Genomic DNA, 19,330 nt, shown 5'->3' with positions numbered 1-19,330 from the left:
GAAAAATCCGATATCCAAAATACCTCTGGTCCCAAGCATTTTGGATAAGGGAGACTCAACCTGTACTATATGTCACCTATGCTCAAGTATGGGTATCCTTAAAACCTGTACTGTTAGTGTACCTCGGGGACTGTGATTGGCAACCTCTGAAGTAGAAGTAGGAAAGGAGATGGGCAGAGCTACATTTCAACTGTAAGCTGGAGTTTCACTAATGACTTTTACTTCCAGGTTTACATATAGGAAGAGCATAAGAATCAACTCACCTCACACATGTCATAGTAAAGAATGTTCCTCCCCCTCCCCATATTCCATGCTGCTTGAGTAATAGTATATTAAGTTTTTTAGGTCAAAGGCCAGTTATATTGGATTTACATGTCATTTTATGATCCGTGGAATTCCTATAGGATGAGGTAAGCATTTATCTTGAGATGTATGTCTGCAATGTAACCTGTCAGAACAGTGCACATCGCTAATCTGAGACGCTTGATATATTGACTTGATAGTATCTGTAGAGTGTTTGAAGAACAGGTGTTTTCATTTATATTCAACAGTCTGTTGTACTTTGCTTTCACTACAGATACTCTTAGCTGAGGTCTGACTTACCTCACTGTAGGTATCGTTTCAGATCATTAACTCAACTTTAATTTGGTGACTTGTGCATACGTGCTTGAAATTTTTGTTAGATACCCTTCTTGTCTTCCTTAACACCCAGCGCAGAAAGTAAAAGTACAGCAGAATTGTGTCACATCCCAAGGTAATAGGAATAAAGACACTTACAGTACCTTACCTGATTTTATAAATGTATAACTTAAAAGCAGAGGGAGAAACAGGAATAAATCAATTTGTATTTAATAAAATAATGCAGGGAATATGTGCAAGGTAGTAAATGAACAATTGGATGGTAGAATGAAACTACCTTCATGGTAACTAGTTATCAGCTTTTGATCAGTATACCGAGTGTTGGTATTTAGTTAACCAGTTTGTCATGCAGGATAAACAGATAAATGTTAGTTCTTCTTAATGGGATGATATAAGGCTGGTACCAGTATCTTTGACATAGTAACATTTGAACCACTAAAATTAAATGGCTTTAAAGCCCCATAAAGATTATCATAGAAACCTATTGAGTTTGCACATATATAGGCAGGGCTAGCTCTTCCATTCCATTCCAGCAGCTTAAGGCATCTGCCTAAGGGCACCAGGACCAGAGGAGGCAGCCCACTGAGGCTGCTTGTGAAAAAATAAAGGATGTCTCTCAGCCCCAACACTCGGCTGAGAGTGGAGTAAAGTGTCAGTGACTCTCTGTACAAGCTGGGCTGAGCCGCACACTGCCCTTAGTGTCTTACTTATATTTTCTTGTGACTGCATGTATTTTGAAGTGACAGGCGACACTTCCTTTCCATTTTTGAGACCAGAGGGCAGCCAATTTGGCGCACGGTATTTTATTCAAATATTCTTGCTCTTACTTATCTGTCCACTGTGAGGTACTTCTTCGGCATACCCACTGTATGGCTTCATCTTGCTCCGTCTGGATGGCTGCTCCTTGGTGATCCATCCCGATCTTGGCGAGGAATGGGTTAATAACTACCGAGTGGGTGAATTGATTGATGAATTATTGAGACAAATGGGTTAACGGCTGCTAGTGGTAAATGGATAAATGGGTTCCCGGTGGAGAGATGTTAATGGGCGCTGATAGTAATGATGAATGTGCTAATGGGCCCTGGGAGGGGAAATTTATTAATGAATTCATGGAGAGGAAAGGGTTAATGGGTGTTGGATGGACGATGTTATTAGATGCTGGGGGGGTGAATTTGTAAATGGTATTGATGACGGTAAATGCGAATGGGTACATTGGGTGCTCTGGTTCTGCAACAAAGTGTAATACATTGTAATACATTGAGAGACAGGATGTGCATATGAAAAATGACTCACCCCATTGTTGTAGACTTTACTAAACATGCAAGTGTGGTTTTATATAAATGGTTAAAGGAGTGTATTAGGGAATTAGAGGTGGTAATGTGAAGGTTTGCCTAGGGTACTTAGAAACCTTTGAGGAAGCACCTGTGTGCGAAACGCGTTAGGGAATTGCCTTTCACCCTGCCAAGTGATCAGCGACATTGTTTGGGATCAACCCTGCCGGATTGGGAGCTAAGGACAACCAACGAGACCTCCTACACACCTGCCGCTCCAGCTGAACTGCAATCAAAGGAGACGCGGCTAGCAAGGTGGAGAGTCTATTCTGAAAATTGTCCACATACAAGCGGCCCCACTCACGTTGAGGGTTAGAAACCATCCAGCACCGCTACCACCACGGAGGACGGACGGGGAGAAGGAAAGCAAACCAGCATCGCTGTGCACGGCGAGGATCTCCCCATCACGTCTGCATCCACGGACACGGTGGTAAGCGGCTCAATTTAGAAACTGTCAGTCCATGGACTTTGCAATTATATGAATGAGAACTGTGGTCCTATGCTAAAGACTGAGTTCTAATACAACGAAGATAAGCAATATTCAATGTTGTGGAAACTGTGTCTTTAAACAGAGAACTGAGTTTTCACCTTGGAAAATCACCGTTTAAACGTTGTGGATACATAAATTATGTTGCATTTTAATCCAGGAGTGTAACTATTAATTGTCTCTGATAGATTTGAGCACTGGATGTCTAAAACAGAGAAATATCATCATTTTTATTATTATAAAATAATTTTTTAGAATGTGCCCCTAATGAGTATGCATACTTAATTTTTTATTATATTGTTGTATGAGATATAACGTTTGTACTAAAATAAACACCAGAGAAGTGAAAAACACGTGTTTTTATTCATATACGCACCTGGAGAAATAGCGCAATCAGTCACTTTTCTTCTTTTTTCTTGTGTAGCTTCTTGATCAGTGTTTTGATCAAGTTTTAGCTGTACGTACACAGGTACAGCTGGACAAAGATTGCAGCTCTAAATTTATAAATCTCAAATTAAGAGTAAATAATACAATTAACAAATTAGCGCCTGGATCAGGGTTGTTTTTTCTACTTAGAAACCTTGCATTGGTCTTGAATATAAGGCATACATACCTACTCTCCCAGAAGATGTGGGTAACACTGATTTTTTTGGGTAGTCCCCTACTCCCTAGGTAGAGTGGGTGGATCTCCTGCATGGCCACATCCCACACACCTCATAGTGAAGTGGGCAGGATGGGGAGATAATACCAGAAGCAGGTCAGTATGGAGGCTAATTTATTAACTGAAACATTTATATATTTCTCCTAAAACATTGCATGGTGAGCTTCATTCAGCCACCACTAGGTTTTATTATTCCACTATACTTAACTAAACTAAATTAATAAAGACTGAGATGCAGATGTTTTTTAAAAAAATTAGGGTCACATACAAATTTATTGACCTTATTATTAATAAATAATTAATTAATTAAGTATGGTGGCAGGAAAGTGTGCTACCTCAGTCACAACTGACTAATAATATTGAAATAAATGGTGTGGAGTTCCACCCCAGGGCAAATTGTATTAGGTAGTACTACCTTTCCCATAATACCACCTTTCCCACTGGTCCCTCCCCTGAGCCACTCTAAAAAGAGAATCTCACCCAAGCACTTTTGCGCCAAAATGAGCCTATGAGGAACACTGATTTCCGCTAAGTTGTGCCTCCCCTATAGGAAGGAAACTACAAGGCAAATGCAGTGCAACAGGTTGGGGGAATTACAAACAGGAAAGAGGAAAATGGATCCATTCTATTTATATGGCATCTAAATCCCACCCCTTTAAGACCCTAATTGCCTAGTTAAAATAGTTTGACATCTAACTGCCCTAATTCAAATATTTAACCCTTAACCAACCCAAACCAGTAAGAATTACATAAAGAATGGATGTTTATCGCCCCAAATTCATGTAAAATATTTTTTATATCTTAAATTCCTCAGTGAGAGGGCTGTTTTTATCACGTTTCATTTTCATATGTTTTTATGGCATTGGCGGAACTGTGTCTGTAATTGTTCTTTCCTCTATAAATTGCACCAATAAGATAAAAAGATCTTGTTTTTGCATATAGGCCCTCATTCCGAGTTGTTCGTTTGCTAGCAGATTTTAGCAGCATTGCACACGCTAGGCCGCCGCCCTCTGTGAGTGTATCTTTGCATAGCAGAATTGCAAACGAAAGATTAGCAGAATTGCGAATAGAAAAGTCTTAGCAGTTTCTGAGTAGCTCGAGACTTACTCCTACACTGCGATCAGCTCAGCCCATTTCGTTGTTGGTTTGACGTCACAAACACGCCCTGCGTTCAGCCAGCCACTCCCCCCGTTTCTCCAGACACTCCTGCGTTTTATCCTGGCACGCCTGCGTTTTTCCGCACACTCCGAGAAAACGGTAAGTTTCCGCCCAGAAACACCCACTTCCTGTCAATCGCACTCCGATCACTTCAACGATGAAAATTTTTCGTTCAGCCGTGAGTAAATCTACCAAGTTTTGTGCTAAAATACTTAGCACATGCGCACTGTGTACCATGCGCATGCCATTTTTGCCTTAATCGCTCCGTTGCGAAAATCGGCAACGAGCGAACAACTCGGAATGACCCCCATGGACTTAATACAGGTTGAGTATCCCTTATACAAAATGCTTGGGACCAGAAGTATTTTAGATATCAGATTTTTCCGTATTTTGGAATAATTGCATACCATGATGAGATATCATGGTGATGGAACCCAAGTCTAAGCACAGAATGCATTTATGTTTCATATACACCTTATACACACAGCCTGAAGGTAATTTTAGCAAATATGTTTAATAACTTGTGTATTTACCAAAGTTTGTGTACATTGAGCCGTCAGAAACAAAGGTTTCACTATCTCACTCTTACTTAAAAAATTATGTATTTCGGAATATTCTGTATTTCGGAATATTTGGATATGGGATATTCAACCTGTATAAGTTCTTCAAGTGTGCCTAGCCTGAAAGATGGCTGATGAGAAACTGCTATAGCCCTGTAAATAGGCTTACCATATCATCCCTTTAAACTAAGATGCTCATGGATTACACAGGTTCTGTGGCTGGTGAAATGCAGGCATGAAGTTGCGGCATGGTGTTAGGGATAAGGCGAGAAACCCATGACTTGGGGGAGGGGTTGTTGCACAGCCCTTGCCCTGAGCCTAGCTTTCTGCACCTGGTCCTTGTTTTATGACATTGCGTGCATCAGGGTAGTAGGGTTCCGAACAAGGCACTGACAGCAAAATCAACATCATATCACAGTGCAATATTGTACATTTGCATGGCTTTGGTGCATCAACATTAGGGCAAAGATTAGTGACAATCACAAATCCCCCTCCACCTACCCCCAAAACAATAGAAACAAATAACCACTGTTTGACCTGATGCTTCCATTTTGCTGGTTCCATAGCTACATGGTAACATGGTTATACTGTATTTCCAAAAAAATACACAGTAATGTTTATGTTAAGAGTTTAAAATAATATTCTTGGTAGAGAAAAGTGGCTACCTGATATCTAAAGAGAATGCATTAGATCTGCTTTCCACTATTATAGCAAAATCTTAGTTATATATTATATAGTGAGCAGTACAGCAAGAACCTGTGGGATAACAAGACTTTGGTCCACCTTACAACACTTTTTGCCATTTGTAATACATTTGTTTGACACGTGAAGATTGGTGTGAGTGTTTGTACAGTATGTGTTGTGTTTATTTGTGCAATACTTTCTTTTAAGTACATACAGTACAGTATATACTGTATCTATTCAAAAATGTATTGCATTTTCACTTTGGTTTTTTTACCCTCTCTGATAAGAAAAAATATAATTACAGTGAGCATTACAGGGAAGATGGAGAGAATAAAACACAGAGTAAAAGAATAACATTTACAGAGGAATATAATTGTTTATAGAGCTGGTATTAAAAAGTTTGTCAGGCTGATGAAGAGCTGTTATTAAATGTTAACAACTATTATCGCAAGGTTTTGACACATAATAATTTAACATCACGTCTTGCTAAAAACAAACTTAAAAATCACACTTTTTTCTTCTCCTCAGATCATTCCAACTTTGTCCCAGACTCTGAAGGTGACCTGCTCTTTCTACTGGACAGTTCAGGAAGTATCACTTATGATGAGTTTTCCAAAGTCAAGGAGTTTATTGGGGACCTCCTCCACCCATTCAAATTTGGTCCACATGACGTACAAGCTAGTGTTGTGCAGATCAGCACAAACCCTACTTTGGAATTTCCCCTCAATCAATATAGGTCCAGTAACGATGTCCAAAAGGCTATTCAGAACATAAAACAGAATATGGGGGATACAAACACAGGCAAAGCACTTGAGTATGCGAAAAAGAACCTAAATACCGAAAAGTTTGGTTCTAGGGCTGATGTCCCAAAAGTCTTGGTGTGGATGACTGATGGACTATCTACTGATGACATATCCCGGCCGATTCAGCTTCTCAAGGACATGGGTGTTTCAGTATTTATTGTTTGCACAACAGGTCGAGGAAACTACCAGGTTCTATCCACAGCTGCCAGTCAACCAGATGAGAAATACCTAAAGTTTGTAGACAAGGATGACCTTGGCCTCATTACAAAGGATCTACGGGACTCTATAATTGGTATGTGTATACATTGTGCATTGTATAACTGCTTTTAGGAGCAGTGTATATATACATATAGTGTTTCTCAAACTGTCTCTTCAATACTTACTAGCTGCAGGGAAGGGCTACAAGAGCAGTCTACAAGACCACAGATAAATCTATTTAAAATAATTCTTCATCTTGGGACACGCATTGAGAGTTGGGGCCTGTATCCAACTTTTGTCAACTGAACTAGTTCAGGCTTGGCATTTCTCTAATGCTTAGGGCAGGCACCGAGTAATTGACCATAGCAAGTAAATGGCCAAAGCTTGTACAGCAGAGAGACATGTTTAAACAGGATGTTGCGATAAATGCTTTGCTTCTTGAAGCACTAAGGCTGTTGTGAGGAATTGTACCATATATTGACCCACTGTCGTAGTCCCTGGAGCTGTAAAATACTAGACAAGGCCAGGGTCATAGAAGATGCTGCAATAAAAGTCTTCAGGAAGCGAGCACAGTTACAAAGCAATGGGCCATTACTCTGCAAGGGGGAGAGGCCCAGGACTGATTTTTCAGTGCTCTTATCGGTTATCGGTTCCATGCACGAGTTTAGCATGAAATACCTACAATCAAAATACCGACAGTCAAAATGCCAACAACAATTGACTGACCATCAAAATACCGACAAGGTCAAAATACCAACATTTAAAATGTCCACAGGTCAAAAAGTCGACATGAGTTTTTCATTGGTTTTGGGGGGGTGTATGTCGACATGGCCACCGTATAAGTGTACTGCATCCCTTCGCATGGCTCGCTGCGCTCGCAATATTTCGGGCACAGTGCCTCACTGTGGTCGGTACACTATTATATTCCCCCTCCAGGTCCACTGGGATGGTAAAGTATGAACAAGTCGGTTTCAATGAAAAAATCATGAAAAACTCATGTCGACTTTTTTTTTTATATATAGTTACAGAGTTAGTGAGGTTGAAAAGAGGCAAAATGCCCATCGGGTTCAAACTGTATTCTGTGTTAAGCTGTGCATATTATAATGCATCTGCTGAAGTAATGGTTTAGTACCAATTGACAACTGTGATTCAGTTTTTAAGTGCATTTACAGAGTCCGACATTATTACCTCCTCCGGCAGTGAGTTCCAAATCTTTATTGCCCTTACCGTGAAGCACCCTTTCCTACATTGTGTATGGAATTTTCTCTCCACTAGCCTCAGCAAGTGCCCACGTGTCCTATACAGAGTTCTTTTAATAAACAAATCCCCTGCTAACTCCTTGTAATGACCCTTTACATATTTGAAGATATTAATAATGTCTCCTCTTAGACGTCTCTTTTCTAGTGTATACATATTTAACCTAGTAAGCCTTTACTCGTACTCCAGTGTTTCTAACCCTTTAATGAATTTAGTAGCTTGCCTTTGAACTCTTTTTAGTTCCCCGATATCTTTTTTATAATATGGTGTCCAAAACTGAACACAATATTCCAGGTTCGGATCTTACCAATGATTTGTACAGCGGCAGGATTACATCCTCGTCCCTTGTCCAAATGCCCCGTTTTATGCACGCAAGCACTTTACTTGCCTTCTTTGTTGCTTTTGACATTGTGTACTGTTATTAAGCCTATTATCTATGAGCACCCCAAAATCTTTTTCCACCACAATTACTCCTATATTTTCCCCATTTAGAGTGTAGGATGCAAGTGTGTTTTTTTGTCCCAAAATGCATAACCTTGCATTTTTCTATATTGAACTTCATTCTCCATTTAGACGCCCAGGTTTCAAGTTTAAATAAGTCATTCTGAAGAGACTCCACATCGCTTTCTGAATGAATTACCTTACACAGTTTAGTATCATCTGCAAAGATTGAACTGTGCATACCAGGCCTATTCCTAGATCATTGATAAATATATTGAACAGTAGCGGGCCAAGGGGGTAATTCAGAGTTGATAGCAGCAGCAAATTTGTTAGCAGTTGAGCAAAACCATGTGCACTGCAGGGTGGGGGGGTGGGGGTAGATGTAACATTTGCAGAGAGAGTTAGATTTGAGTGGGGTGTGTTCAATCTGAAATCTAAATTGCAGTGTAAATATAAAGCAGCCAGCATTTACCCTGCACAGAAACAATATAACCCACCCAAATCTAACTCTCTTTGCAGATGTTATATCTGCTCCACCTGCAGTGCACATGGTTTTGCCCAACTGCTAACAGATTTGCTGCTGCGAGCAACTCTGAATTAGGCCCCAAGTACGAACCCTTGCGGTTTTCCGTTGACTGCTGGTGCCCAGCTGGAGAACATCCTATTGAACACTACTCGTTGTACTCTGTTATCCAGCCAATTACTTATCCATGTACAAATAGTATATCCTAGGCCAAGTTCCCTTAATTTGATTTTCAGTCTCCTGTGCGGCACTGTATTGAAGGCTTTTGCAAAATCTAAATAGACCACATCCACTGCTTTTCCCTGGTCAAGATTCTCGCTCACTTCCTCGTAGAAGCTAATTAAGTTAGTTTGACATGATCTGTCCCTTACAAACCCGTGCTGACTTTAGCTAATAATCTTAGAAGCCTGCAGATAATATTCTATGCTATCCCTCAAAATTCCTTCCAGTATTTTACCCACTATAGAGGTTAAACTAACTGGTCTATAGTTACCAGGATTATTTTTAGTTCCAATTTTAAATAAAGGCACTACCTCAGCTATGCGCAAATCTTTTGGTACCATGCATGATCTAACTGAACTATAGAATATCAAGTATAGGGGTTTTGCTAATTGTGACCTAATCTCCATAATAACCCTAGGATAAAAGCCATCTGGGCCTGGACTACTTCCTCACTTAAACAAGCATCAAGCCAAGAGTCATTACCATCACTGTCGTTATGCACTACTCTCACCATCTGATCCTCCCTGGTGAATACTGAGGGAAAAAATTGTTCAGTATTTCCGCTTTTATTTTGTCATCATTTATCAAACTTCGAAAATCATCTTTTAATGGGCCTACATTCTCCTTCTTTAACCTTTTACTGTTTATGTATTTACAGTTTAAAACTTTTTTGGATTGGTTTTACTCTCTATATCGATTTGCTTTTCGTTTACAATTTTAGCTGCTCATTACTTTTTTGCATCTTTTATTGCATTCCTTATAATACTGGAATGACTCCTCCCCTCCATTAGATTTAAATGTTTTGAAAGCAAGTCTCTTTTTAGCCATTGCTTCTTTGACCTCCTTATTAAGCCACATTGGTTTCTGTTTAGTACTCCTGCGTTTACTGCTCATGGGAATCAATTTGTGAATATTGCTATCAAGCAACCCTTTTAAAGCATCCCACATTTCCGTGGTGTCTTTACCATGAAACAAAACTTCCCAGTCAATGTCGTTTCATGCCCGTCTCAGCATATTGAAGTTAGCTTTTCTAAAGTTAAATGTTTTAGTTCCCTTATAGCAATGTTTCTTGAAACTGATGTCGAATGTGATCATATAGTGATCACTGTTTCCCAAGGTCTCCCCAACCTTAGTATTTCATATAATGTCCACATTATTGGTAATAATTACGTCTAGAATAGTTTTACCTCTAGTTGGGGCCTCAACTAATTGAGTCAAGTATTGATCCTTTAATGTATTTAAGAACCTGCTGCTCCTAGGTTTTACACATGAATCGTTACTCCAATTTATAACAGGATAGTTAAAATCTCCTAACATTAGGATGTCCCCCATTCCCGCAGCTTTTTCAATTTGCTGTAAGAGATGTTCCTCCTCATGTATGCTAATATCTGGTTTCTTGTAGCACGTGCCAATGATTGATCTCTTTGCTTCAGTGCCCCCACTAGTGATCTCAACCCACAGCGACTCCACGTTATCTCCAGTCCCCTCGTAAATAACATCTATTAAGTTTGATTTTAGAGATGGTTTAACAAAGAGACATACCCCTCCACCCTTTTTGGTAGCCCTATCCCTCCTGAAAAGAGAATATTCCTCAAAATTTGCAACCCAGTCGTGAGAGTTGTCCCACCATGTTTCCGTAATACCTATAATATCATACTGAGACTTTGATACAAGCCATACCAAGTGCCCCATTTTACCTGATAGGCTTCTTGCGTTTGCAAGCATACATTTTAGCTTAGTATTTCCCTTGCCCGTTTGGTTTAATGGTATCATATCTATATTTACAAGTGCTTTTCTAGAATTACCCTTACCAACTGTTATTCTCCTCCCTCCCTTTCCACCCCCATCATACACCCCTGATGTTAGTATCTTCCCTTATGCTATGGACATAAATTTCTATATACCGTATTGTTGAGCCATAATCGTTATTAGGTAATAAATTGGAAATATCTTGGGCAATACCTGTGTCAGTAATTCCTGTGTCAGTACCCATGCAAATACCCTTGCCCTTGCCGGCTGATCTTTCGCTTCCCCTTCTCCACCCCCAAACTGTTCACTACCCCCATCCTTACTGTTCTCACTGTTTGACCCGTAGCTTCTAGCTAAACCCTCCCTTCATGCTCCTAGTTTAAAAGCTCCTCCAACCTTCTAACCATCCTGCCCCCTCCAGCACCGCAGCCCCCTCCTCATTCAGGTGCAATCCATCGCCACAAAAAAGATGGTGCCTGACTGAGAAGTCCGCCCAGTGTTCCAAGAATACAAACCCCTACTTCCTACTAGAGATGAGCGGGTTCGGTTTCTCTGAATCCGAACCCGCCCGAACTTCATGGTTTTTTTCACGGGTCCGAGCAGACTCGGATCCTCCCGCCTTGCTCGGTTAACCCGAGCGCGCCCGAACGTCATCATGACGCTGTCGGATTCTCGCGAGACTCGGATTCTATATAAGGAGCCGCGCGTCGCCGCCATTTTCACACGTGCATTGAGATTGATAGGGAGAGGACGTGGCTGGCGTCCTCTCCATTTAGATTAGAAGAGAGAGAGAGAGAGATTGACCTGATTTACTGGAGCTTATGAGTACTGTAGAAGTGTAGAGAGTGCAGAGTTTACTAGTGACTGACCACAGTGACCACCAGACAGTGCAGTTTTATTTAATATATCCGTTCTCTGCCTGAAAAAAACGATACACACAGTGACTCAGTCACATACCATATCTGTGTGCACTGCTCAGCCCAGTGTGCTGCATCATCTATGTATATATATCTGACTGTGCTCAGCTCACACAGCTTATAATTGTGGGGGAGACTGGGGAGCACTGCAGTGCCAGTTATAGGTTATAGCAGGAGCCAGGAGTACATATTATATTAAAATTAAACAGTGCACACTTTTGCTGCAGGAGTGCCACTGCCAGTGTGACTGACCAGTGACCTGACCACACTGACCACCAGTATAGTTAGTAGTATACTATATTGTGATTGCCTGAAAAAGTTAAACACTCGTCGTGTGACTTCACTTGTGTGGTGTTTTTTTTTTTATTCTATAAAAAACTCATTCTGCTGACAGACAGTGTCCAGCAGGTCCGTCATTATATAATATATACCTGTCCGGCTGCAGTAGTGATATATATATATTTTTTATATCATTATTTATCATCCAGTCGCAGCAGACACAGTACGGTAGTTCACGGCTGTAGCTACCTCTGTGTCGGCACTCGGCAGTCCATCCATAATTGTATACCACCTACCCGTGGTTTTTTTTTCTTTCTTCTTTATACATACATACTACTACATCTCTTTATCAACCAGTCTATATTAGCAGCAGACACATTACAGTACGGTAGTTCACGGCTGTAGCTACCTCTGTGTCGGCACTCGGCAGTCCGTCCATAATTGTATACCACCTACCCGTGGTTTTTTTTTCTTTCTTCTTTATACATACATACTACTACATCTCTTTATCAACCAGTCTATATTAGCAGCAGACACAGTACAGTACGGTAGTCCACGGCTGTAGCTACCTCTGTGTCGGCACTCGGCAGTCCGTCCATAATTGTATACCACCTACCCGTGGTTTTTTTTTCTTTCTTCTTTATACATACATACTACTACATCTCTTTATCAACCAGTCTATATTAGCAGCAGACACAGTACAGTACGGTAGTTCACGGCTGTAGCTACCTCTGTGTCGGCACTCGGCAGTCCGTCCATAATTGTATACCACCTACCCGAGGTTTTTTTTTCTTTCTTCTTTATACATACATACTACTACATCTCTTTATCAACCAGTCTATATTAGCAGCAGACACAGTACAGTACGGTAGTCCACGGCTGTAGCTACCTCTGTGTCGGCACTCGGCAGTCCGTCCATAATTGTATACCACCTACCCGTGGTTTTTTTTTCTTTCTTCTTTATACATACATACTACTACATCTCTTTATCAACCAGTCTATATTAGCAGCAGACACAGTACAGTACGGTAGTTCACGGCTGTAGCTACCTCTGTGTCGGCACTCGGCAGTCCGTCCATAATTGTATACCACCTACCCGTGGTTTTTTTTTCTTTCTTCTTTATACATACATACATACTACTACATCTCTTTATCAACCAGTCTATATTAGCAGCAGACACAGTACAGTACGGTAGTTCACGGCTGTAGCTACCTCTGTGTCGGCACTCGGCAGTCCGTCCATAATTGTATACCACCTACCCGAGGTTTTTTTTTCTTTCTTCTTTATACATACATACTACTACATCTCTTTATCAACCAGTCTATATTAGCAGCAGACACAGTACAGTACGGTAGTCCACGGCTGTAGCTACCTCTGTGTCGGCACTCGGCAGTCCGTCCATAATTGTATACCACCTACCCGAGGTTTTTTTTTCTTTCTTCTTTATACATACATACATACTACTACATCTCTTTATCAACCAGTCTATATTAGCAGCAGACACAGTACAGTACGGTAGTTCACGGCTGTAGCTACCTCTGTGTCGGCACTCGGCAGTCCGTCCATAATTGTATACCACCTACCCGTGGTTTTTTTTTCTTTCTTCTTTATACATACATACTACTACATCTCTTTATCAACCAGTCTATATTAGCAGCAGACACAGTACAGTACGGTAGTCCACGGCTGTAGCTACCTCTGTGTCGGCACTCGGCAGTCCGTCCATAATTGTATACTAGTATCCATCCATCTCCATTGTTTACCTGAGGTGCCTTTTAGTTGTGCCTATTAAAATATGGAGAACAAAAATGTTGAGGTTCCAAAATTAGGGAAAGATCAAGATCCACTTCCACCTCGTGCTGACGCTGCTGCCACTAGTCATGGCCGAGACGATGAAATGCCAGCAACGTCGTCTGCCAAGGCCGATGCCCAATGTCATAGTACAGAGCATGTCAAATCCAAAACACCAAATATCAGTAAAAAAAGGACTCCAAAACCTAAAATAAAATTGTCGGAGGAGAAGCGTAAACTTGCCAATATGCCATTTACCACACGGAGTGGCAAGGAACGGCTGAGGCCCTGGCCTATGTTCATGGCTAGTGGTTCAGCTTCACATGAGGATTGAGGCACTCAGCCTCTCGCTAGAAAAATGAAAAGACTCAAGCTGGCAAAAGCAGTAGCACCGCAAAGAACTGTGCGTTCTTCGAAATCCCAAATCCACAAGGAGAGTCCAATTGTGTCGGTTGCGATGCCTGACCTTCCCAACACTGGACGTGAAGAGCATGCGCCTTCCACCATTTGCACGCCCCCTGCAAGTGCTGGAAGGAGCACCCGCAGTCCAGTTCCTGATAGTCAGATTGAAGATGTCAGTGTTGAAGTACACCAGGATGAGGAGGATATGGGTGTTGCTGGCGCTGGGGAGGAAATTGACCAGGAGGATTCTGATGGTGAGGTGGTTTGTTTAAGTCAGGCACCCGGGGAGACACCTGTTGTCCGTGGGAGGAATATGGCCGTTGACATGCCTGGTGAAAATACCAAAAAAATCAGCTCTTCGGTGTGGAGGTATTTCAACAGAAATGCGGACAACAGGTGTCAAGCCGTGTGTTCCCTTTGTCAAGCTGTAATAAGTAGGGGTAAGGACGTTAACCACCTCGGAACATCCTCCCTTATACGTCGCCTGCAGCGCATTCATAATAAGTCAGTGACAAGTTCAAAAACTTTGGGTGACAGCGGAAGCAGTCCACTGACCAGTAAATCCCTTCCTCTTGTAACCAAGCTCACGCAAACCACCCCACCAACTCCCTCAGTGTCAATTTCCTCCTTCCCCAGGAATGCCAATAGTCCTGCAGGCCATGTCACTGGCAATTCTGATGATTCCTCTCCTGCCTGGGATTCCTCCGATGCATCCTTGCGTGTAACGCCTACTGCTGCTGGCGCTGCTGTTGTTGCTGCTGGGAGTCGATGGTCATCCCAGAGGGGAAGTCGTAAGACCACTTTTACTACTTCCACCAAGCAATTGACTGTCCAACAGTCCTTTGCGAGGAAGATGAAATATCACAGCAGTCATCCTACTGCAAAGCGGATAACTGAGGCCTTGGCATCCTGGGTGGTGAGAAACGTGGTTCCGGTATCCATCATTACTGCAGAGCCAACTAGAGACTTGTTGGAGGTACTGTGTCCCCGGTACCAAATACCATCTAGGTTCCATTTCTCTAGGCAGGCGATACCGAAAATGTATACAGACCTCAGAAAAAGAGTCACCAGTGTCCTAAAAAATGCAGCTGTACCCAATGTCCACTTAACCACGGACATGTGGACAAGTGGAGCAGGGCAGGGTCAGGACTATATGACTGTGACAGCCCACTGGGTAGATGTATGGACTCCCGCCGCAAGAACAGCAGCGGCGGCACCAGTAGCAGCATCTCGCAAACGCCAACTCTTTCCTAGGCAGGCTACGCTTTGTATCACCGCTTTCCAGAATACGCACACAGCTGAAAACCTCTTACGGCAACTGAGGAAGATCATCGCGGAATGGCTTACCCCAATTGGACTCTCCTGTGGATTTGTGGCATCGGACAACGCCAGCAATATTGTGTGTGCATTAAATATGGGCAAATTCCAGCACGTCCCATGTTTTGCACATACCTTGAATTTGGTGGTGCAGAATTTTTTAAAAAACGACAGGGGCGTGCAAGAGATGCTGTCGGTGGCCAGAAGAATTGCGGGACACTTTCGGCGTACAGGCACCATGTACAGAAGACTGGAGCACCACCAAAAACTACTGAACCTGCCCTGCCATCATCTGAAGCAAGAAGTGGTAACGAGGTGGAATTCAACCCTCTATATGCTTCAGAGGTTGGAGGAGCAGCAAAAGGCCATTCAAGCCTATACAATTGAGCATGATATAGGAGGTGGAATGCACCTGTCTCAAGCGCAGTGGAGAATGATTTCAACGTTGTGCAAGGTTCTGCTGCCCTTTGAACTTGCCACACGTGAAGTCAGTTCAGACACTGCCAGCCTGAGTCAGGTCATTCCCCTCATCAGGCTTTTGCAGAAGAAGCTGGAGACATTGAAGGAGGAGCTAACACGGAGCGATTCCGCTAGGCATGTGGGACTTGTGGATGGAGCCCTTAATTCGCTTAACAAGGATTCACGGGTGGTCAATCTGTTGAAATCAGAGCACTACATTTTGGCCACCATGCTCGATCCTAGATTTAAAGCCTACCTTGGATCTCTCTTTCCGGCAGACACAAGTCTGCTGGGGTTGAAAGACCTGCTGGTGAGAAAATTGTCAAGTCAAGCGGAACGCGACCTGTCAACATCTCCTCCTTCACATTCTCCCGCAACTGGGGGTGCGAGGAAAAGGCTCAGAATTCCGAGCCCACCCGCTGGCGGTGATGCAGGGCAGTCTGGAGCGACTGCTGATGCTGACATCTGGTCCGGACTGAAGGACCTGACAACGATTACGGACATGTCGTCTACTGTCACTGCATATGATTCTCTCCCCATTGAAAGAATGGTGGAGGATTATATGAGTGACCGCATCCAAGTAGGCACGTCACACAGTCCATACTTATACTGGCAGGAAAAAGAGGCAATTTGGAGGCCCTTGCACAAACTGGCTTTATTCTACCTAAGTTGCCCTCCCACAAGTGTGTACTCCGAAAGAGTGTTTAGTGCCGCCGCTCACCTTGTCAGCAATCGGCGTACGAGGTTACATCCAGAAAATGTGGAGAAGATGATGTTCATTAAAATGAATTATAATCAATTCCTCCGCGGAGACATTGACCAGCAGCAATTGCCTCCACAAAGTACACAGGGAGCTGAGATGGTGGATTCCAGTGGGGACGAATTGATAATCTGTGAGGAGGGGGATGTACACGGTGATATATCGGAGGATGATGATAAGGTGGACATCTTGCCTCTGTAGAGCCAGTTTGTGCAAGGAGAGATTAATTGCTTCTTTTTTTGGGGGGGTCCAAACCAACCCGTCATATCAGTCACAGTCGTGTGGCAGACCCTGTCACTGAAATGATGGGTTGGTTAAAGTGTGCATGTCCTGTTTTGTTTATACAACATAAGGGTGGGTGGGAGGGCCCAAGGACAATTCCATCTTGCACCACTTTTTTCTTTTATTTTTCTTTGCGTCATGTGCTGTTTGGGGAGGGTTTTTTGGAAGGGACATCCTGCGTGACACTGCAGTGCCACTCCTAAATGGGCCCGGTGTTTGTGTGGGCCACTAGGGTCGCTTATCTTACTCACACAGTCAGCTACCTCATTGCGCCTCTTTTTTTCTTTGCGTCATGTGCTGTTTGGGGAGGGTTTTTTGGAAGGGCCATCCTGCGTGACACTGCAGTGCCACTCCTAGATGGGCCCGGTGTTTGTGTCGGCCACTAGGGTCGCTAATCTTACTCACACAGCTACCTCATTGCGCCTCTTTTTTTCTTTGCGTCATGTGCTGTTTGGGGAGGGTTTTTTGGAAGGGACATCCTGCGTGACACTGCAGTGCCACTCCTAAATGGGCCCGGTGTTTGTGTCGGCCACTGCGGTCGCTAATCTTACTCACACAGCTACCTCATTGCGCCTCTTTTTTTCTTTGCGTCATGTGCTGTTTGGGGAGGGTTTTTTGGAAGGGACATCCTGCGTGACACTGCAGTGCCACTCCTAGATGGGCCCGGTGTTTGTGTCGGCCACTAGGGTCGCTAATCTTACTCACACAGCTACCTCATTGCGCCTCTTTTTTTCTTTGCGTCATGTGCTGTTTGGGGAGGGTTTTTTGGAAGGGACATCCTGCGTGACACTGCAGTGCCACTCCTAAATGGGCCCGGTGTTTGTGTCGGCCACTAGGGTCGCTAATCTTACTCACACAGCTACCTCATTGCGCCTCTTTTTTTCTTTGCGTCATGTGCGGTTTGGGGAGGGTTTTTTGGAAGGGACATCCTGCGTGACACTGCAGTGCCACTCCTAGATGGGCCAGGTGTTTGTGTCGGCCACTAGGGTCGCTTAGCTTAGTCATCCAGCGACCTCGGTGCAAATTTTAGGACTAAAAATAATATTGTGAGGTGTGAGGTATTCAGAATAGACTGAAAATGAGTGGAAATTATGGTTTTTGAGGTTAATAATAATATGGGATCAAAATGACCCCCAAATTCTATGATTTAAGCTGTTTTTTAGGGTTTTTTGAAAAAAACACCCGAATCCAAAACACACCCGAATCCGACAAAAAAAATTCGGTGAGGTTTTGCCAAAACGCGGTCGAACCCAAAACACGGCCGCGGAACCGAACCCAAAACCAAAACCCGAAAAATTTCAGGCGCTCATCACTACTTCCTACACCAGTCTCTAAGCCACACATTTACCTCCCTAATCTCCATCTGCCTCCCTGGGCTAGCGCGTGGCACTGGTAATATTTCGGAGACTATTACCCTAGATTTCCTTGCCTTAAGTTTCTTACCTAATTCCCTATAGTCTTTCTTAAGGACATCCCACCTATCACTAATTTTGTCATTGGTGCCAACATGCACCAAGACCGCCAGGTCTTTTTCAGCCCCTCGCAACAATCTATCTACCCGATCCACGATGTGCCGTACCCGAGCACACGGAAGACAACAGACTGTACGACGATCACGGTCCCAGTAGAAGATTGCCTTGTCTGTCCTCCTGATAATAGAATCCCCTGCCACCACAATCTGACTAGGTACCTCACTACATTTTTTCCCATCTGTACCGGTGGAACCGCTCCTCTGGTTGCTATAGGGAACAGTCTCCTCCGGTTCCGTAATTTTCTCACTGCCATCCTCAGAATCTTTGTCCAATCGAGCGAATTTGTTGGGGTTTGGCAGATCGGAGATGTCATGTCTCCCCCTCCCTCTCTTCTTTCTTCTAACCGTGACCCAGCTGTCTACCTGATCATCCTCGTCTATCAGTGTTCCCCCCTGCAACTCCTCCACCGTTCTATCTAAAATTTGCTCGAGATTGTGAATACTCCTCAGTCGCGAAAACGGTCTGCTCTAGATCATCACCTGGGCTTCCAGGGCAGCCGTTCGCTCACATCTCGCACAGATGTACCCGCACTCGGACTGTTGTTACAGGTGCGCATACATCAGGCACTATACGCACTGAGTGAGAATCTCAATCTCGGCCCCACCCATTTTTAATAAATGTTAACTCCCTGTTACCTTCAGAAAAACAAAAGAGAGGGACGATATATATATATATATATATATATATATATATATATATATATATATAAAGGACAATATATAAGGGACAATAAAGGACAATACATAAATAAATAAAGGACAAATAAAGGATAAATTAAGTAAGGACAATATATAAGGGACAATACATAAATAAATAAATACATAAATAAATAAAGGACAAATAAAGGATAAATTAAGTACAAATTAAGTACAATAAA

General features: G+C 42.9%; 1 protein-coding gene across 2 annotated transcripts in view; it reads left to right on the top strand.

Moving 5' to 3' along the window:
• Positions 1-19,330, top strand: part of LOC134966347 (collagen alpha-1(XII) chain-like) — a 300,135-nt gene that overhangs the window by 124,890 nt on the left and 155,915 nt on the right. For both annotated transcript variants that reach the window (XM_063943018.1, XM_063943019.1), the window contains exon 3: positions 6,049-6,615. In XM_063943018.1, the coding sequence (XP_063799088.1) occupies positions 6,049-6,615 (567 nt within the window). The remainder of the gene's footprint in view (positions 1-6,048; positions 6,616-19,330) is intronic.

This window comes from Pseudophryne corroboree, chromosome 10 (genome assembly GCF_028390025.1).
Source record: "Pseudophryne corroboree isolate aPseCor3 chromosome 10, aPseCor3.hap2, whole genome shotgun sequence".
NCBI lineage: Eukaryota > Metazoa > Chordata > Amphibia > Anura > Myobatrachidae > Pseudophryne > Pseudophryne corroboree.
Note: the sequence above shows the minus strand (reverse complement) of the source record. Positions and strands in the feature narration are given on the sequence as shown.